The following is a 22672-nucleotide window of genomic DNA, read 5'->3' on the forward strand; positions in this document are numbered from 1 at the left end:
CCTGTGCAGCGATCCTACGCTTCTCAGGTGGAATAGGGGCGATAAGCTACTTTCACAACCACATTCCCACCTTCTCAGTGACCTGGGGGAGGAGGAGATCTACAAAGATCAAAGATCTACAAGTAGAGAAGGTATGGGCCACGGGAATGAATCCCGCACAAGAAGAAGTAAAGGAAACTAAATAGACATAGGGTAAGAGGAAAAGTACTGCCATGCATTAAAAACTGGCCAAGGGACAAGAAATAATGTCAATTCTAAACATGACAAAAGTCTAATAGAAGGTGCCCCAAGGATGTTGTTTAATATATTCATTAGGGAACTGGAAGAGGGGTGGAAGCAAAGTGTCAAATTTTTCAGCTGCCACTAAATTATTTGAGTATGTCAAGACTCGAGAAGATCCTGAGAAACTTCAGCAGGACCTTACACATCTAGATTAATGGGTCATATGAAAGACAGTGTTGGCAAAGGCAAGATTATGCATACTGGAAGGAATGGTTTGAGCATTTCTGGGTTCTAAATTCAGTCTTGAAAGGTTTCCTTATAGGTGAACCATAGGGCTCCCCATGGACACAGGGTTCAGTTACATGGAGCAACTTTTAGGATCAGGGCCTAAGTGGTGGTGTGATACAAGATAATGTGTGATATAGAGAAGGTAAATCAGATGCTCTTACCTATCTTTTCTGAGAGCAAGAACAAGGCAACATTCAATGAAATTGAAAGCTAAAAAATTTAAGTGATAAAAATAATTTGTTTTAAAAATTGTGAATATTTAACGTGTGGAGTTCATTGCTACAACACATCATCGAGGCCAACATTTTCAAAAGTGACTAGTGATACTGAGTATCTCAGTTTTGGGTGCTCAACTTGAGACACTTGAAAGAGGTCAGATTTTCAATAAATGCTGAACACCAGCCCCCTTTGAGATGTTTCAAGTTGGGCATCCAAAAATTGAGGTACATAATATCAATAGTGATATCTGAAAATCTTGACCTAAGAGCTTAGTAGGATTCAGAAGAGGATAAGATATTTATATGGATCACAAGCACATGCATAGTTACCTCTGATAGGTTAAATGCATTTTTAAATAAACAATATACGACCTTAGGCATAAATCACCCACTAACTGATGAGAATTAGGAAGTAGGTTTCCATATGAGCAGGTGATTCCATAATTGTCCATTACTGGTTTGTTTCATGTGCTATTGGCTAGTGTTAGAAACACAATATCTAACTAGATGAACCACTGATTTGATCTATAGGAATATATCTAACTCCTATATTCCTAGGCATTGGCTGGGCGGGGCCAGGAGGCTTGAGGGGAAGTGCACCTTGTTAACCTACGCACCCTGCACAAACACAAGGAGAAAATTAATACAGGCAGTGGTTGTATTTACTTCACAAACCTCTCTATGTAAGCGAGGCCACAAGGCAGGTGCAACAGGGCAGGCTCCTGCATAGCGGCTCCAAGACAGCTGTGTTGCCAGGAAGTGATGGGGCAGTACTAGGGACCCATGCTTGGGTCCTCAAAGGTATTTAGGCTCTTAACTTCCATTTAAATCAGTAGAAATTAGAAGCCTAAATACCTGCAAGGATCTGAGCCCCAGAGCCAAAATGGAGGCACAAAGTCTCAGATGGTCTTTGCTTCCTCTGGGCTTGGGAGGTGGAACCAGGGGCACAGAGTTTATTTCCCCTCTTAACCGTCTTCTGTGGGGTTTTATCTTGGAAGGTTGTGATCTGGTCCTGTCTCCAGTGTGTTTCATTATGGCTACAATCTGCAGGGATTGTATGCACAAATTAGCACCTATGAGATTGGCAATCTCTTCAATTCACTTAGCTATCCACTGCCGCTGATCCACGGTACAGCCCGTACGTACAGACTGAAGGCAGCAGATGGTCTGTTATGCTGGCTCAAAAACTATTTGTTTCAAACAGCAGCATGCAAATAAGTTCTCATGTTAGGTTACCTATGCTTGTTGGGTCACACCAATCATAAAAGCTGAGGAGATGAAGTGCTGGGAGAATGGAAGAACCCAGGTGAACCTATTGTCTACCCTTCTAATGCAGAAGTTATCCTGAATCTAGGAGATCTGCTGTGTGACTGTGAGGTCAGAAGAGAACGTATAGGGCCCAATTCTAGTCAGAAATATGCTTGTGTCTCTCCTATTGAAATCTGTGGAAGGATGTTTTAGTCAAAGATAGCATTGGACTGGGATTCAAGAGACCTGATCTTGTATTTTTCTTGAATGCCAGAAATCCCACTGAAATCAAAAAGAGACGTGGATGCTCAAGGATTGCAGGATAAGATGGGAACATTCATGATTTTCCAAAATGGCTTTATAAAAGTGATTTGATTTTGTTCATTTTTAAAAGCATATTGTAATTGGAATATTTCCATGGACAAAGTTTGCTCTTAATCCGAAAGGCATAGCATCAAGCCTAGCACATTCCTCACATATTTTTATATACAATACCATATCCTATGCAGTTTATATAATTTCTTCTGGCACAAAGTACAGTGAAATCAACAGTGCCACTGATCAATTCATTCAGTGGCTCTTTGCAGAGTAAAAAATTCCATGTATTAAACTTATTGAAACTATTGATTAGGCTTCTCAGAGATCGATGCTCTTATATAAAATTAATTGTCAAGCTGTTATCCAGTGTTCTGCCAACCCAAAGCTCATGGTAACTTTATGTTGTGCGAGGTGGTGTCAGGAAATGAGTCAAATGGAGACACGGTCGTCTAGCCAATAGATGGACTGGTAGAAATACTATATCTCAAAAGTGCTCTTACGACAAAGCTATACTTTTACTTAGGCTCAAGCACTTACACACGTCTGCAACAGGTTAGTAAATCACTCCATGGTATATGAGGCCTGGTTAATCCTTAATAATTACCGAAGTCTGGGGTGGCTTTCGAGTGGAAACAGCGACGGCTTTCCACTTGATCTGATCTTCCAGCTGCCGTTGAAGGATCCAGAAGCTGTGTCCAAGAAGAGATCCCAAAGAGTCCAAGCCTCTCCCCCACATTTATCCTTGTTAGTAGACAATAACACATCAAGAAAGAGGAAAAAAATTTCAAAAACTAGACCTAAGGTCACCAGAGGACTAATTAATTAGATGTGCTCCTACAGAATCTGTGTATCTGGGGGCCGGGACAAACATCTCCCAGAGGGCATGCATAAGTAAGCTTCTTGATCTTTTCCTGAAACACAGATCCCAGGACATTCACTAGAGCATCAGAGAGAAGTGCAGGGTCAGGCAAAGGTTGAGCAAGAGGCTCCCCTTCCCTCCTGGCTTAGTCATGCCAAGACTGCACAGGCCTGCAGAAAGGCCTACCAAGTTTGGCTGCTGTTAGCAACAAATACGATAATCAATATTATACTATCAAGTGGTTCCTGGCCCTTTTACTGGTCGATCAAAATCTCCCCATACAAAGCATGCCTGTATTTTGGGGGACAGATTCTGATATTTATGCCAGTTCAAAATTGAAGTAACACTATTGACTTAGTGGAATCACTCCTGATTTACACCAGTGTAAGTGAGATCAGAATAAGGCCTTCCATGTCTTATATAGGCACCTATTACCCCCCCATCTCCTGTCCCGATTTTTCACACTTGCTGTCTGGTCACCCTAGAATATTGCACTATTTAGTTTGACTAAGGATGGCAGAACCTGGCCCTAAGAAAATAAAGTTTATTTCTCCTTTTTCCCATTGACTTCCATGGAATTACTCTGTCACCATGGTATCTGAGGCGTGGTCAACAATGACTGGGAAATTCGGTGGCAGTTGATGCGCAGCTCCCGTCAACTTCCTAACTTATACTTGCGATCCTGTCAGCACAGCATTACTCTTTTTCCAGGGGTGGATTTATTAAATCGACTTCCAGATCGATTGAGCGGGTCAATCTGGAATAATCGATCTGAAGACAGCAAACTTGCTGCCGTCAGTGAAGACTTACCCTGAATTCCTCATGTGAGCAAGGGCTCAATGTATATCACCATATTAGGGCCTTTGAATGCCGAGAAATATACTGTGCTCAGTCCTTTTTCTACTGAAATCTCATAGTTGATGACTTGGGCTCTGCTTCAGCAAAGTACCTGAGCACATAGGGAATCCCATCACTATTCAGCAAAGCAAATAAGCATATATGATATGCCTCACAGAATCATAGAAGATTAGAGTTGGAAGGGACCTCAGGAGGTCATCTAGTCCAACACCCTGCTCAAACCAGGACTAACCTCAGTTAAATCATCCCAGCCAGCACTTTGTCAAGCTGCAGCTTAAAAACCTCTAAAGATGGAGATTCCACCACTTCCCTAGATAACCCATTCCAGTGCTTCACCACCCTCCTAGTGAAAAACTTTTTCCTAATATCCAACCTAGACCTCCCCCACTTCAACTTGAGACCATTGCTCCTTGTTCTGCCATCTACCACCATTGAGAACAGCCTAGCTCCATCGTCCTGGAATCTCCTTTCAGGTAGTTAAAGGCTGCTATCAAATCCCCCCTCATTCTTCTCTTTTGCAGACTAAACAAGCCTAGTTCTCTCAGCCTCTCCTCATAAGTCTTGTGCTCCAGCCCCCTAATCATTTTTGTTGCCCTCCACTGGAATCTCTCCAACATCTCCACATCCTTTTCGTAGTGGGAGGCCCAAAACCGAACACAATATTCCAAATGCGGCCTCACCAATGCTGAATAGAGGGGAGTAATCATTTTCCTCGATCTGCTGGCAATGCTCCTATATTACAGCCCAATATGCTATTAGCCTTCTTGGCAACCAGGGTACACTGCTGACTCATATCCAGATTCTTATCCACTGTAACCCCTTTTCAGGTCCTTTTCTGCAGAACTGCTGCCTAGCCTATCGGTCCCCAGTCTGTAGCTGTGCATGGGATTCTTCCATCCTAAGTGCAGGACTCTGCACTTGTCCTTATTGAACCTCATCAGATTTCTTTTGGCCCAATCCTCCAATTTGTCTAGGTCACTCTGTATCCTATCCCTACCTACCAGGGTATCTACCACTCCCCCTAGCTTAGTGCCATCTGCAAACTTGCTGAGGGTGCAATCTACCCCATCCTCCAGATTATTAATGAAGATGTTGAATAAAACTGGCCCCAGGACTGACCCCTGGGGCACTCCTCTTGTGATCAGCTGCCAGCCAGACATGGAGCCTTTGATCACTACCCGTTGAGCCCGATGATCTAGCCAGCTCTCTATGCATTTTATAGTCCATTCATCCAACCCATATTTCTTTAACTTGCTGATAAGAATACTGTTGGAGACTGTCTCAAAAGCTTTGCTAAAGTCAAAGTATATCACGTCCACCACTTTCCCCACATCCACAGAGCCAGTCACCTCTTCATAGAAAGCGATTAGGTTGGTCAGGCATGACTTGCCCTTGGTGAATCCATGTTGACAGTTCCTGATCACCTTCCTCTCTTCCAAGTGCCTTAAAATGGATTCCTTGAAGACCACTCCATAATTTTTCCAAGGTTTGAGGTGAGGCTGACCGGTCTGTAGGTCCTCTTTCTTCTCTTTCTTGAAGATGGGCACTATATTTGCCTTTTTCCAATCATCAGGGACCTCTGCAAACTGCCACATGCTTTCAAAGATAATAGCCAATGGCTCTGAAATCACATCAGCCAACTCCCTCAACACCCTCGGATGCATTGCATCTGGCCCCATGGACTTGTGTATGTCCAATCTTTCTAAATAGTCCTGAACTTGTTCTTTCAGCACTGAGGGATGTTCACCTCCTCCCCATTCTGTGCTGCCCAGTGCAGTGGTCTGGGATCTGACCTTGTCTGTGAAGAGAGGGGCAAAAAAGGCATTGAGTAGCTCAGCTTTCTCTATATTCTCTGTCACTAGGTTGCCTCCCCCACACTTTCCCTAATCTTCCTCTTGTTGGTAACATACTTGTAAAAATCCTTCTTGTTCCCCTTCATGTCCCTTGCTAGCTGCAACTCCAATTGAGCTTTGGCCTTCACGATTTCACTCCTGCATGTTCGAGCAGTATTTTTATAATCCTCCCTAGTCATCTGACCAAGCTTCCACTTCTTGTAAGCTTCTTTCTTGTGTTTAAGCTCACCAAAGACTTCTCTGTTAAGCCAAGCTGGGCACCTGCCATATTTGCTATTCTTTCTGCATATCGGGATGGTTTGTTCCTGCACCCTCAATATGGGTTCTTTAAAATACAGCCAGCTCTCTTGGATTCCTTTCTCCCTCATATTAACCTCCCAGAGGATCCTGCCCATCAGTTCCCTGAGAGAGTCAAAGTCTGCTTTTCTGAAGTCCATGGTCCATATCCTGCTGTTCTCCTTTCTTCCTTTTGTCAGGATCCTGAACTCTATTATCTCATGGTCGGTGCTGCCTAGGTTGCCATCCACTTCTACTTCCTCTACCTAATCTTCCCTGTTTGTGAGCAGCAAGTCAAGAGGAGCACGGATCCTAGTTGGTTGCTCCAGCACTTGCACCAGGAAGTTGTCCGCAACACTCTCCAAAAACTTCCTGGATTGTCTGTGCTCTGCTGTATTGCTCTTCCAGCCGATGTCAGGGTGATTGAAGTCCCCATGAGAACCAGGTCCTGTGAACTTGAAACTTTCCCTATATGACTGAAGAAAGCTTCATTTACCTTGTCCTCCTGGTCTGGTGGTCTATAACAGACACCCACCACAACATCACCCTTATTGTTCTTGCTTCTAAGCTTAACCCAGAGACTCTCAACTGGCTTATCTCTAGTTTCATATTGGAGCTCAGAGCAATCATAGTGCTCTCTTATATATAGTGCAACTCCTCCACCCTTTCACCCCTGCCTGTCCTTCCTGAACAGTTTATACCCATCCATGAGAGTGCTCCAGTTGTGTGAGTTACTCCACCAAGTCTCGGTTATTCCAATCATATCATAGTTCCTTGACTGTGCCAGGACTTCCAATTTCTCCTGCTTGTTTCCCAGGCTTCTTGCGTTTGTGTATAGGCACTTGAGATAACTGGCCGATTGCCCTACTTTCTCAGTGCAATTCAGGAAGCCTCCTCTGTTGCACCCTCCTCCTTCTGCTTCCTCCTAGTGTCCCACTTCTCCACTTACCTCCAGGCTTAGGTCCCCGTCCCGCATCAAACTTAGTTTAAAGCGCCCCTCACTAGGTTAGCCAGCCAGTCTGCGAAGATACTCTTCCCTCTCTTCATTAGGTGAATCCCATCTCTTCCTAATAATCCTTCTTCCTGGAAGAACATCCCATGGTTGAAGGATCCAAAGCCCTCTCTCTGACACTACCTGCATAACCACGCATTTACTTCCATAATATATCCCATTATATGCTTATATCCCATTGCAGCCAATGAGATGTACAGATTGGTGTTTTAGGCTTATTCAGATTTGTTTGCACCAAGAAATGGATCTACTTCTTTGCAAAGCTTTGGGACATCCCTGATCTAACAACTTCACCCAGAATTGCTGGGACTGACTCAGCCTCCCAATAGGCTTACAAACTATTAGAACTCCTTTTTGGAGTGGAAGCCTCTCAGGTATGTATACATGTGCTGCAAACACACCTCCTGATTGCAGTATAAACATACTCTGAGTTTGTAACCAGGTATTGACCTAACTGGCTTTAAGCATTATTTGTGTCCATGTCGTTTGTAACCATGGCAGCTATAACAATGTTTGTCCTAAACTGACATGTTTGGCATCCTGTAACCAGGCTGGCATGCTGCTTTTTCATTTGGGACAAGAATCCCCTGACGGTGCTTGTGTAACTTGTTCTCTTTCCACCTTGCTGTGGTAGGGCATCCCAGAGCACATTGCCCAATGTTGGTGCCGCTCTGAGTGCATGTCACCCAGGGACACAGGATTGCTGCCCACTTTTTTCCCAAGAAAGCAGTGATATGAACAGGGTTAGGCAGCATAGTATGTCATACAAAGAAAATTAATAACTCTAGGTATGTGACTGATCCATCTCCCTCTTCCAGCAGTCTTCCCACAGCTCTCACAAATTTTAATGCACTAGGATGGGAAATAGGTTTGAGCTTTCCACCCCAGGGAGGGATTTTCCTGTACAAGCCAGAGATCCCTGCAATTTCAGTAAAGAGCAGGGTTGGACCCTGTGTGAGTTTCTTATCTGGTGTATACAAATTAATCAAAGCTTTAGCTGTTTGATTGTAAATTCTGTTTTATTTCTGAGGTTAACACAACAACAACATGGCACCTCTAGCTCTCGCTCTGTAAATACATAAAACGGGGGCTCAAGACTCACAATTTGAATCCAAATTTTGAATACCGCAAACTTTGGGAATGTTCACATCTGGTGTTTTGATTGTGACTCATCTGCACAGTATATACCCCAAACCTGAAACAATTTTCCCCCTACATCCTCCTTTCACTGAGATGGAAAAATATATACATGCATTTGCAAGACTGTAGCCCTGAATATCAGGACTGTCCATATGAAATTGGGATATCTGGTCACCCTAATTATTCCACAAAAAGTCCCATTGAAATATGTGGGAATACCTGCTGAGTAGGATACTACTAAATGTAGAGTGTTAAAATATGACCCATAGGAAGCTTAAAAAGTCATGGAATTTATTCCTTTAGCATAAATAATATTTGCTGTAATTTTATTCCCATAGTGCAATATACCAGTGAGTAAGGAGGCATGGTTTCATTTTGGATAAAATGTGGCAAAATTTAAAATGCTTTATTTTTACTTCTTTTTCTCTCAGCCAAATTTCATCTGCCCTAGTTCTGGATGTATTAAGATGATAAACATATACAAATAATGTGTCTTGAATGGACTCTTTAATACATGTTATACAGCTAGATGAGCCCTGCCAAAAAATATTTTGAATTTGTGAATGCTTTTCCAGATTTGACATTGCTACATTTCATCTGAATCAGAATGTATCACTCAAAATTCAGCTCAGCTCTACCCTTGTATTTATGGTGCAAATCCTTTATAACAATAAAAGTGAGGGACTAAATCTGTGTGAACTGGAATTAAATTTAGATCTGAAATTAGGGACATCATTGAAAAACAGGGACAGTTGAGTTTTTGGCCAAGAGGTCTCCCAACAGTATAAAACAATTGCTACAATGGCCGTGGCACTTCTTGGCTTTTGCTGGTTTGTGTTGTAGCCTACTTTGAATAGAACATAATCAGGTTTTTTTGTGTTCATAGGAAAAGAGGTCTGTAAAATTTAATAGAGACATAAGTTATTGTATGGGCATTTAGCCCTGATCCTATGAAGACTTTATGCATGTACTTAACTATATGTCATGTCATGTCGATGGATTACTCATATGTTAAAGTTTACGTTCATTCATACATACATACATTCATAAGTTTTTGCAGGATCCAGGGCACAACAAAAGACATCCTTTGCATTTCTAAAGATGAAGTGTCAGTCATCTGAAAGATGTCTTAAGATTTTAAAAAAAATCTTAAAACATATATAAATAAATGTACATTTCCAATAAGCAAAGCAATAATATTCAAACGTGAAGTCATTGCATAAACCAAGAAAGATGAGAATCAGGGTTTTTCAAAAGGAAACTACAATTTATTTTTGTTACAGTGATATGAAAAGTATTGTGATTTATTTTGGGATTTCTGTCATCCTAGGTATTTTGGAAATATTTGCTGTGTCTCAGGGGATTGTAGGAATACGAGGAGTTTTCAGCAACAAATTTTTAGCGATGTCAAAAAAAGGAAAACTCCATGCAAGTGTAAGTAAAAACTGAATTACCGGTATATATTGTTTATTAAAGGCATTGTGGCAACTTCACATGTAACACTGTAGCGAAAACAGTTCTCCTGGGGCTCAATCCTGCAAGGTGCTCAGCACTTCTATTCTGTGTTTTCAACCTCTATGACTTCAATGAGGAGTACCATGCAGGAGGGAGCCACATATAGGTAGACAGACAGATAGACAATTAGATGACAGGTAGATATAAAACTTGAAACTCTGTACAATATTTATTACATTTTACTAAAGAAAGATTTTTTCTTTTGCAATCAGAGATCTGTCTTCAAAACAGTACGCTCCTTGTTGAATAATGTCTTTGCATTAGAGAAAGGATATATATATATACACAAAAAGTTTTATCCACGTGTTTTATTAAGAAAAGGATGAGGAGACACAGAATTGGGGTCTGATCTTGTGCTTATTGAAACAGATGGAAATCAAGTTGCAGATGTGGCATTTGAGCCAGTTTGCACTGATGGCATATGATGTGATGGAGGCATCCCAGTTGTAATAAGATGTAATAACACACAGAGAGAAAAAGAAAATAAAAAAGAGAAAATACCTATATATGTCCCCAGTTCAAGAAGGTAACCCTACTGAGAAAAGCTAAGTCACTGAGGTGCTTTACAGCATTCTAAACTTGAGTATATGCTTGACTTTCAGTGCACCCTTAAGTCTCATGGAACTTAGGCACTTGCTTAGTGGCTTTCTTTAACTGGGGCCAGCATGCATTAATCCCTTTACTATTAGCCCCTGATTTGGGGTCTGGTGATTGTTGCAGAACACAGCACACAAGTGCACATAGCCACTCCTTCCACATCCTTCCCAAATTCCTCTTACAGACAATAAATATTAAGTGGCCTCTCTTGTCCCACTAAATATAATAGCAAAACTCCTATTGGTTTCAATGGGAGCAGGTCTCTGGTGAGTGCCATTTTGCAATGTGTTGAGTGACCTTAATTCCCATGGACATCAGATGAAATCCATGAAAGTTGAGGGCATTTGCCACTTTGCAGGATCATGCCCCAGGAATGTAAGCCTTGAGATTTCAACGAAATACAGGCTCTGACCCAAAGTGGGAGCATTATTTCTATCTGCTAAACCACAGTAACATTTGACTATTTTATTTCATTAAAATATTTTTCCCTTTTGTTTTTCTACATATTGTTTATACTGTGGGTTCCAATATACTTTCTCAGATGCCTACAGCTTTTTTTTAAACCAAGAATACTCTTTCCTTTTAGCTTTTACTATTATTGGGGAACAGGGAATGTTTGCTAATGTATAGAGAAATCATAACCTTTACTATGCTGATGTAAAAATAACTCTTCCTAAAATGTATATATTCTAAAGGGTAAGTCCTGAAAAAAGAAATTTCTTTAACACAGAGGTGTCAAACAAACAACCCATGATCTGAATTCGGCCAAGAGGATGTTTTTATGTGGCCCACATAGAATATCCAGAATCTGCAGAATTTAAGCTTTTATTTTAACCAAAAGCAAGTTTCTAGCTCTCAAGGTTGTGAAGAAAATCTCCCAAGTGTTACAGAACCAATTACACCGCCTGAATCTGCAGACAATCTGAAACTTTTAGAGGTGTGAACTCCCTAGCTTCCCATTAACCTCACTGATTTGTTAACTCTGAAACCTAATGCCAGTCTATGCATTTCATTGCTCATTTTAGCAACTGGAATGGGGTTGGGAGTGTAACCTATGTGTGGAGAGTGGGGAACTGGAAATTAGTGCACGGAGGGAAATACAGAGGGAAGAAAGGAGGAGAGACACAAAGTCAGGGAAGAGGTGGAGAAGCATATAGAGGAAGATAGAGAAGGAAGAGACACTTAGAGCAGAAGTAGTGGTGATTTGAAAGGGAGCAGATTTTCTCACTTGAGTGATACTGACTGCAAATAATAAAGAACAATAATGACTACAAGTGTATTTTTTTACATAAAGGACACATTGTATATACAAATCTCCCATTGCAATCAGCAGGATATTCATATGGATTGAAAAAAGTCCTCAAATTTTACCCCACCCAACTGACCATTATTTAAAAATGGAATTCTTAGATTCCAAGGCCAGAAGGGACCATTGTTATCATCTAGTCTGACCTCCTGTATAACCAGGCCAGAGAACTTCCCCCAAACAATTCTTAGAGCAGATCTTTTAGAAAAATATCCAATCTTGATTTTAAAATTGTCAGTGATGGAGAATCCACCCCCACCCTTCATAAATTGTTCCAATGGTTAATTACTCTCACTGTTAAAAATGTACACCTTATTTCCAGTCTGAATTTGCCTACCTTCAGCTTCCAGTCATTGGATCGTGTTATACCTTTCTCTGCTAGACTGAAGAGCCCATTATTTGTTCCCCATGTAGGTACTTATATATTGTAATCAAATCACCTCTCAACCTTCTCTTTGTTAAACTAAATAGGTTGAGCTCCTTAAGTCTATCTCTATAAGGCAGGTTTTCTAATCCTTTAATCATTTTCATGCTCTGCTCTGAGCCCTCTCCAATTTTTCAACATCCTTCTTGAATTGTAAACACCAGAACTGGACACAGTATTCCAGCAGTGGTCACACCAGTGCCAAATACAGAGGTAAAATAACTTCTCAGCTCCTTCTCGAGATTCCCCTGTTTATGCATCCAAGTAATTCATTAGCCCTTTTGGGCCCAATGTCGCACTGGGAGCTCGTGTTCAGCTGATTATCTTCCAAGATCCCCAAATTTTTTTCAGAGTCCCTGCTTCCCAGGATAGAGTCCCCCATCAATAAGTGTGGCCTATGTTCTTTGTTCCTAATGTGTACATTTACATTTAGCCATATTAAAATGCATATTATTTGCTTGTGCCCAGCTTACCAAATGATCCAGATCACTTTGTATAGTGATCTGTCTTCTTCATTATTTACCACACTCCCAACTTTCGTGTCATCTGCAAACTTTATCAGTGATGATTTTATGTTTTCTTCCTGGTCATTGATAAAAATGTTAAATAGCAAAGGGCCAAAAACTGATCCTTGTGGGACCCCACTAGAAACACACCCACTCAATCGATTTTCTATTTTCAGTTACATTTTGAGACCGATCAGTTAACTAGTTTTTAATCCATTTAATGTATGCCATGTTAATTTTATATTGTTCTGGTATTTTAATCAAAATGTTGTGTGTACCAAGTCAAATGCCTTATATAAGTCTATGTATATGACATCAACACTAGTACCTTTATCAACCAAATTTGTAATCTCATCAGATTTGACCCTCTCCCCGAAATGAGTCTGACACATCTGGTGTAGTAAGGGTAAGGGTTTCTAACAAGATAACAATATGGGGTTCATAGTAGCAGAGCTTTTTAATTTAAGCCTGATAGGGATATAAAGTGAAAAATATTTTTTGTACCTGACTCTTTATTACTGTGTTCTCTGAACTGAATGAAAAGGCAATAGAAAAACATTAATAACTGAATGCTGATTCACCAGACTTCTACAGACGATAGCGATGGGGTGCAACAATGTCTAGAGCTTGCCATTGCAATTTACAAAGGATTAGAGTATACCATAGGTATTTATGTGGTTCTCATCACTGTAGTATCTGAGCACCTCATCATCTTTAGCGTGTTTATCCTCCCAATACCCCTGTGAGGTCAGGAAGTGCAATTATCCCCATTTTATAGATAGGGTTCCAAGGCACAGAGAGGCTAAATGACTTGCTGAAGGTTACACAGGAAATCTGTGGCATAGGAGGGACTTGGAAGTCCTAGGCTAATGCCATAACCACTGGAGCATTCTTCTTCTCGATTCTGCCACCCTTACTCCCACTGAGAAGTCCTTTACTGCACAGGGAGATGTGTTGATTTCGGTGGGACTACAGAGTAAGGCATTACTTAACATGAGTAAGAGTGATCAAAGAGTGTCAGGCCAATCAGGGTCTGCCCAGAGCCAGAGTACCCAAAAGTTCTGCTAATCCAGGGGGTCAGAATTTAAAGCTGTCCTCCCCTAATAAATGACAGTGGTATCAGTGCTTGTCCTCACAAGGTAGAGTGACCTCTTGGTTGAGCACAGTTGCCTTTAGGGGTGCAGGAGAACACCAGTTGCATGCATGCAAGCACAAATCAAGCCCTGGGTTTTTTGTCATTAGGCTGCCTAGCACCTACCAGACATAAACACAATTATTATCTCATTTTATTTAATCATTCTGCAATAGGAAAATTCAGCATGCCCTAGGAAAAATATGCTAAATAGATTCATTCCTCTCTATAAGGGGGATAGCCTTTTACTTTAAGTAAAACACAGGTGCTTTGTAAAAATAAGAGTCTTCATAAAAGAAAGATAAAGGCACCTACAACTACCATAATAGGTTTTCCTCAATTGCAACTTCAATATCAAGAGGATGTCGAAAATAACATTCTTGTATAAATATCAGGACAGGCAAGTAACCACAGGTTATATTATGCTTAAGAATCTGTTCTTTTTAGTGGCATCCAATACCTTCATTATTCCGTTTTAAGTTTTGATTTATGTCCTGGCATTAGCAGAAATTAAATTAAACCCTTGTCAGCATAAGGTTAATTGTCACCAATCCTCTCCCCCCTCCACCGTGTTATAAATGGACACCAATTAGACAGGTCAGACTGAAAGGTTAGGACACATGATTCCTCAGTCAGATGAAAGCAACAAATTTGTAGAAACTTGACCCAAATGTCTAAAGATTGCTGGACTAAATAATGCAGATAATGCAAAAACAGCATCTGTTGTTCTTTCCTGTCTTGGCAGGATAAAGTTATTTCATGGGCTAATGAGTTTTAAACAGTACAAAGCGAATCCTGTGCCTGTCACTCACTGAAGCTCTTTGATATAAAAGTCATTCTGATGACTTTGAGAGAACTGTAGATAAAAGTAATTCCTACAATTATTTGGGGTCCTTCTAAACCAATTCTCCGGGACCCATTTTCTCTTATCTGAGCTTAGTGCTTTAAATTAGCCCTCTTTCTTTAGATGGCAACTTAATTAAATTATAAAGTGTTTAATTTTTAAGGAAACTGGATTCAGAAATAATATTAAACCTAACAATTATCAGTTCCATGCACAGATGGGTTCTTTCTAATTTTTAAGCCCTCAGTTAGATGTTTAAACATTATTATTAAATGGCTGAGCTTTGGTTTGGTTCTGATCTCAAAAGAGGGACTGGCATTAGCACAAATGCAGAAATATTTTCCTACAGGGGTTAAGGTAATTTTCCTTTGTTAAGAATTGTTCTAAATTAATAATTATGGCCTAAATGCTTCAGTGCTCACTCAGGCAAATCTCCTATTGAATTTCATTTTAAAATTTAATTGACTTCAGGATTTGTCCCTATATTTCTATTTGTATTTCCTATGGAACAGTTTCTGAACACATGCCAATATTCAGTGACCAAATGATATGTAAAATAAAGTTGAACAGAGTTGGTTGTGGTTTTATAGATGGAAAGTTTTTTTAGTTAAATATGGCCTTTTTCAAAATTGAAAATGTTCTGGTTTTTAAATTTCAAAAATTTCAGTTTTTGAAAAAAGGGAACTTTTGGGAGGGGGGAATAATGAAAAATAATTATAATAAAAAAAGCAAAACCAGTGAATTACAAACTCTGCAAAATGAAAACAACTTCAACATTTTTCAGAAACTTGGGTTTTCCTCATTTGACCTGCTTTAAAATTGTAACAAAATCTACGTGGGTAAAGCCCCTTCTCAGCAAGGTTTCTGTTATTCTTTATTGATGAAATCTTCATTGTACTCCCATAAATTTATTTATGGAAACTACTTAGAATCTAAACTTCAGATGTTAGGACAGATCCAGAAAGCTGACAGATTAGATAGTAATCTAAAAGTCATTTCCATTCAAAAGCCTTTCTGAAATGTGTTGGTGGTCACAGACCAGTTTTTAGGAAGCAAGACTTACTATATATTAAAAAAAAAAAAAGCCACCACAATTGGCAGTAGTTGGCATCCTTGTTAGCATCTCATAAGAGAGGACTAAATGGACAAAGAGACTGAATTCTAGCCCATTCTTGAGACACATAGGAGCAAAAGGATGGTTTTGTGTTTAAGGGATTGGAATGCTTCATATTTCCTGTGTGAATTTGGGCAAGTCACTTAAATTCTTTGTGCCTTGGTTTCTTCATTTGTAGAATGGGAACAGTAATAATTCCCTAACTCAGAAAGGTATTGTAAGCATAAATTTGTTAGTACTTGGAAGATGCTTAGATATCATGGCCCAGGTCATCAGCTGGTGTAAATTGTTATAGGTCCATTGAGGATTTGCACTTATGATGAGGGACATATAAGTACCTAGACAGATAGTTTGGGCTAAGCTTGTGCTTGTTATGTGGACAGAATGTCAGCAGCAGAGCTATTTATTGAGCAATGTCCAGGATCACCAAAAAAATTAAGAAGCCTGACATATTCCTCCTGCCTCCTTGATATTTCAGCTCACTGCATTGCTGAACCGCAATCCTATCATGGCTTTTCAGTGTCATAATCACTCTCTGATTCAGATTTCAAAAATCAGTTCAGGTACGTGGACTCCCCCGCGAATCTCTCTGTTGACATGTGATTTACATTTCAAATCACTGGGCCCCTAGCAAACAGTTCAAATGCTGTATCTGGCCACAATGTTTTTATCAGAGGAAAGATCATCAGGTTGGAGGTATCTGAGTGTATATTTGTCTGTATATTCTTTCCATGTTGTACACTGAGAGTGGGACTTTAAAAGCACTCAGCATGAGCCTCACTCGGCCCCCACTGAAACCAAGGGGATGTTTCCCAAAGTGGGAGAGAGAAAGGGAAAATAAGGGAGAGGAAGGAGCAGTGGCTTGCCAAGGGGGAGGACAGGCCCCCGGGTGTCGGCCTGCGGGGGGGCGCCGGGACAGGCCCTTCACCACGCGCAGGAGGCGGAGGATGCCACCTTGTCTGAGCCGGTGCCGGGCTGCGGGGCTGGAACAGCGGGTAAGCGCCGGGGGCAGGGGACCAGGAGGCTCTGAGGGAGGCGCCTCCCCTCTCCCGCACGTCGTGAAGGGCCTGCCCAGCCCCCTTCCCCAGACCGGGGAGTGAGGCCGCCCTGTCCGAGCCAGCGCCGGGCTGCGGGGTTGCAGCAAGAAAGGCGGGTGCCGCGCGGCGGGTGGCGGAGCCAAGCCTGCATTGGCGCCCCGCCAAAAACCTCATGCCCCCCGCAGGTATATACTTCCCTCCCCGGGGCAGCTGGGGGCGGTGCCAGGACCCCTCCGGCCCTGTGTGGGGGGGCGCAAATGTAGGCTTGGCCCCTGGGCACTGGGGACCCCCTCGGTGTGCCACAGGGAAGGAGGGAAAATTGAAACAAAACAAAACTGAAAAATCAAACGATCATTCATTCTGAATGAAAAAATGAAAACAAAAAATTGTTTTGACACCATTTGATTAGAATGGAAACATTTTTTAAACTGTGACATCAAAAAAAAAAATCAGAAGGGTCACTGAAAAATTTTGCATGAAATTTGTTTGAGACTTTTCACAGAAAAGAATTCCCATTTGTCGGTTAGTCCTACTCCTCATCTCTTGGGAGATATTCAAATGCAACAATGGCGGGTGTCATTATAAGAACCAGACAGATAGACAGATTAGATGGGTGTGTCTGGGGAGATTAGATAGGTAGATAGATAGATTATTTTATGCCACAGGTATTTCAAAAATTTTAAAATCAAAGTTAGATGTCCTTAGTGAAGTGATTGTATGTTATAGATCAATGTGAAAACTACTATATACTCAGCAACAATAGTTTACCTACAACCTTGAACAATACTAGCTCTTTTTTTGAGAGAGAATGCTAGCAAGAATATGAGATTATTCCTTACTCTTTTTTCTAAAAGGTAGCCAGGTGTTACCTGGGAATCCCTGTTCTCTGAGGATTCCCAGAGAAATTCCAAAGGAATGACATATAAAATTCCAAAAGACCGCAGGCCCACGGGATCTTTACGTTTCAACTGAACAGTTCCCAAAGGACAGATTTAATTATTCAGATTAATTACTCTTACAAAGGACAAAACTCCTAGCTAAGCGGCTTGCCCTTAATACTGTACAGCATTGTCAATGTTGGGTATCTTCTGAAGTCCTTGTGTGGCACTTGAGCCCACAATCTTTTAGCCATGCTGACACGTACTTTAATATATTTATTAAACTTCCCAGTTAACGAAGCCATTTTAATCTTAATTTGCACACGTGAGTGTGTATTAGTAATAAGCATCCACCAAATATTCACAACAACTCATAAAAAGAAAATTAAATTCAGGTAGAGGCCTCTGTATTTCAACATCAGGTTCCAAGGGTTCTGTCATCATTGATTACAAAAGCAGTTGAGCAAATGTAATGTCCTAAAACACAAAGGGCTTGTTCTTTTCGTTGATTCAGATCCTGGCAGGAAACAGAGGACCTGCTTCAGTGCCCTCATACAAGATTGCATCAATACTTTTAATTCTTTTGTCCTAGTCTGTATGGCCAGACTTATAGTAGAGAGAAAAAAAGAAAGAATGACTCTGACCTTCAGAACACATGTCTGTTGTACTGAATGTAGCCACCTTTTATACTCTCTTGGGGTCAATCACTCAAGTTAGGATAGTTGTAGAATCCCAGTAATGTATGTCTCCAACCTTGATCTCCCCTGCTAGGAAATAGTAAAACTGCAACAAAATTTGGGTCTTGCTAGTCAGCCAGAACTAAGTTGATGTCCAGAAAAAAACAACAATACAACCGAGGAAAACATCTCAGAGTACCAAAACACTCTGAGTATAATTCATAAAATAACATTTTATTCATGATATGAATAAAAAGCACAGGTAAATAAGGGCTTGGTACTGCAGCACAGTGATTTCAATCTGTGCTTAGTCTGTGCTAGGACTGCAGGATTAGCCTCTATAGTATCAATGTGGATTTGAACCCAGAAAGAAAGAGAGGGTCAGATTGTATGGCCAGTATTACTTAGATGGCTCTGCTTGTCTTTTCCCAACCCTGTGGAGGACTATTCATGGATATGGAGGAGTGAGGATGGATATTGGATGGGCTGGGTGAACAGAGACTGTGGGGGAGTGGTTAGGGCAATGCTGGGCATGGGAGAATATTGTCCCATACTCTAGCCCTGTGGAGAAACCCTGGAGAGAATGTTAGCCCCAGGCTATGCCCCCACCCCTGGAAGTCCCAGTGGCAGCTGTGGGTAGGGACCTGGGGGCCACTGGGTCAAGACCTCTGCATAGATAGCCCTAACCTCCTGTATGAATGGCTCCCTAGGGCCTGCCAGCAGAGTGCATGGGCCCCAATGTCTTTTCTGTGGAGTGCCAGGCAAGCTCCACCTTCTGAATATGCAAAGTGAGGAAGTCCTCGGAAGAGGATCCTTGCAGACATTTTCTCCTCAGAGACACCACTCCTACCTACCCCATCGGTTTTACCATGAGAATGGATAATCTGGGCCTCTCAGTTTTGTTGTAGATGTTCCGTGTCTCCATAGTGGCTTCCAGGTACCTTGGAATGGATCCGTGTTGCCAAGCTTCCCTTGCTGGTGGATGCATCCAGAAATCCCCATCAAGGGGTGCAGCAAGGGCAGAAGTGATTCTTCACAACAGTTGGTGCAGCCCCAAAAAGCATTACGTTTTGCTTGAATTTACCATTTAGTGTCCTCTGGGGTTCACCAACTCATACATGGCCTTCGGTTCCTTCCCACCTCTTTTCTCTTGAAGTTCTCTGAACTCACAACTGTCTGGGTGAGAGAGATCCATGCCAAGAGAGCTACCTCCACAAAGAAATCTTCAAGGGACAACCCCTCTTTGGGGATTTGTCTCCTTTCCTATCTCTGTGCTATATCCTTCGCAGGGCAACAGATTGCTCATGTAAGTAAGGGTGTCAGGATTCAGTGCTTTTAGACAGTGGCTAGGAATTTAACTCAAGCCTTTATTTCTGGAAGAGGAATGACACATCAAGGGCATGTGGGATAATGAAAGTCAGAGAAAGCAAAAATGCATAAGTAAAGTAATTCTTTCTTCTTTCAAGCAAAGAGCTAAAGGAGATTAAAGTGAAGTTGTTATGAAAAAAAAATGCATTACAGGTCAAGGACATTGTCATTTGAATTCTAGAATTCAACTTCCTTAAACAAAATGTGGGTTTAATAATGTGATATCAAGCAAATCTGACCATTTTCCAATTGGTTATAGAACATAGTTTCTTTTTGCGTTCCACTGCCTCAGACTTTTAAGTTAAAAAGCTCAGCATCCCTTTTAAAATAAATAGATTTGAATAATCCACTTTGAAGTCAGACTTTGATGCACTTAGAAGCCATTTTAGATGATCTCAGGACACCAATTAACACTCTTATCATTAGATTTCAGAAGTGAAAATTCCTTTAGGGCTGCTGCTTAAGAATATGAATAAATAATAATTTTCAGACACACACCTTTAAGTTTTTTAGGGCTCTATTCTGTCTTTTTTGTATTTATACGTGCATCACAATATCCCACCCTTCCATTAGGAAAAAATGCATTATGGTATCCTGTGATTTCATCTAGGCTAAGATTTGCTTAGCTTACATTTCACAGCTGCCCTGATGTTTGACCATGGCAAAACATCTACTTCTCACTTTTTATGGCTGAGTAACTGATTGGCCTTATTCCTGCACTCTGTTAACACACACAGTAAAGGACTTGTTTCAGTTTTCTCATGAAAAATTGTTGAGACTAGGATATTGTCAAAGTTTACTAGGGGATTTAGCCACTCAACTTAATGGGAGCTGGTGATTGAATCCCCTCATCTGCTTTGAAAATCTCCGCCCAGCTCTATAAGACCGGATTCTGCAAAGATACACGTGCTTAATTTTTACACACTGGCCACATACATCCATATGGGACTACTCCCGGTGAGCAAGTTTAAGGTCATGCATAAATCTTTGCAGGGTCTAAGCCCAAGAGAGAAACTCTGTTGGGACAACTTTTCATAAAGGTCCAATCCTATAATGTGTTTAGGGCATGATCCAAACCCATTGAAGTCAATGGAAGCCAGGGATATTTAGGTCCCTAACTCTCATTGATTTCAGTGGGAGTGAGGATCCTAAATACTTTTGAGGATTTGGTCCTTAGCGTCTCTTAAGCTCCCAAGATTCCCTTTATATGTTTATTTTCTGGAAGGGAACAAAACCTGCCTCCACATCAGCAACATGGGAGTTTATTGCTCAGAAGGCACTCTGAGACTGGATATTCAGTGGAGTATTGTTACAATTATACACTAGAATATATTAATTTCCACAGAAATTTAACATTTTCCATACATTGTTTTATTGTTATTAAAGAGGGATGTGTCTGGTATTGTTTAAAGATATCTGGCCCCAATCCTGCTACAATCCAAATTTCAACAGGAATTGTGTGTGTATGTGGATCCACAGCAGCATGTGGACCTTAATATCAGATTGTACAGATTGTACAATATCAGATTGTACAGGGTTAGTTTCTTAATGAGATGTACAGATCTACACTGCCAGTCCGGGGCCTGATTCATGGCCCCTGAATTCCCTGGAAGTCTTTCTGCTGGGAATTGGTGTGCAACAAATACAACTGCTCTGTAAGGAAAAATGCGCTTTGACTGAAAGGCATTTTAAAAGGTAATCAAGAGACCACAAAACACCCAAAGTTAAAACAACATGATCAAGACCATGTGCAATGAAGCAATGAAAATCTGCATGCAAATTGTCATTCTGGATTAAGTGGTGATGCAGCCAGAAAGCAATTATTGTGAGGCCAAGAAATTAGACACACTAAAGAGCAAAAACTAATATTCATTGAGAGAGCTACTGCAAAGGCGACAAGGAGGCATTTTCCCTTTTGGTGGAGGATAGCGGAGAAGCAGAATGGGAAGGTTACTCATGAGGCAGATAATAGATACCTCCAGCCAAGATTTGTTAGGCTTCTAATATTTAGACATGTTAGTGGCCTGATTTTCAAAAGTGCTGAGCACCCATGCAGCTTCAATCAGAGTTGTTGGGTGCACCTCACTTCTGAAAATCAGGCCACTCAACTGGGCACCTGTAAGGGTTTAGGAGCCTAATTTGTACACACCCGTTATTGACAGTGTTGGCCCTCCTTTCTTAACAGGGTGAGATCTTGTTACCTGTTAAAACAATAGACTTTACTTCTATGTATTTATTTTTTCTAGGCCAAATTTACAGAAGACTGCAAGTTCAGGGAGAGGTTTCAAGAAAACAGCTATAACACGTATGCCTCGGCAGTTTACAGGACCGAAAAGACTGGGAAAGAATGGTATATGGCTTTGAACAAAAGGGGCAAAGCCAAAAGAGGCTGCAGTCCCCGGGTAAAACCCCAGCACATCTCCACCCATTTCCTTCCAAGGTTCAAACAGTCTGAGCAGCCAGAACTGTCTTTCACCGTCACTGTTCCTGAAAAGAAAAGGTCTCCTGCCTCCACCCCAGCAAAACCAAAGGTTTCATTGTCTGTGCCTCGGAAGAACCCCAACACTGTTAAATACAGGCTGAAGTTTCGCTTTGGATAGCCATTAAACTGATTGATAGAAAACACTTTTCTCAGGAGCTGCTGCGTGCATGTGTGAGTCCTTGGCTTACAATGGTAGACAGGGCCTTTACTGCACTTAACTGCATTAGGAGGTCAGACAGGGAGATACCCATTTGTTTCAGTTTGACCCCAGCCAAATTGCTTTTTGATAGTCAAGAGTGTTAACTGAACTGGAATTCTTCATCTAGCCCCAGGGAGGAGAGCAATGGTTCAGTTCAAATTAACATAAAGGCTTTTGTTTTTTGCCTTAAATAGCATTCTCGTTTTCCTGCTCTCCAAAGCATTGAGACTGTACTGTACCTTTTGAAACAATGTACAATGGATCAGTTTAATTTTTGCTTTCCAAAGAATATACTTTTGAT

General features: G+C 41.1%; 1 protein-coding gene across 1 annotated transcript in view; it reads left to right on the top strand.

The window, feature by feature from the left end:
* Nucleotides 1–22672, top strand: part of FGF5 (fibroblast growth factor 5) — a 28956-nt gene extending 6284 nt beyond the window's left edge. Inside the window, exons 2-3 of the mRNA XM_067557384.1 lie at nucleotides 9623–9726; nucleotides 21937–22672. Of these exons, the coding sequence (XP_067413485.1) occupies nucleotides 9623–9726; nucleotides 21937–22290 (458 nt within the window). The 3' untranslated portion in view covers nucleotides 22291–22672. The remainder of the gene's footprint in view (nucleotides 1–9622; nucleotides 9727–21936) is intronic.

The sequence above is a fragment of the Emydura macquarii genome, unplaced genomic scaffold (genome assembly GCF_026122565.2).
Source record: "Emydura macquarii macquarii isolate MOO-44397 ecotype Brisbane River unplaced genomic scaffold, CSIRO-AGI_Emac_v2 contig_1790, whole genome shotgun sequence".
Lineage (NCBI taxonomy): Eukaryota > Metazoa > Chordata > Testudines > Chelidae > Emydura > Emydura macquarii.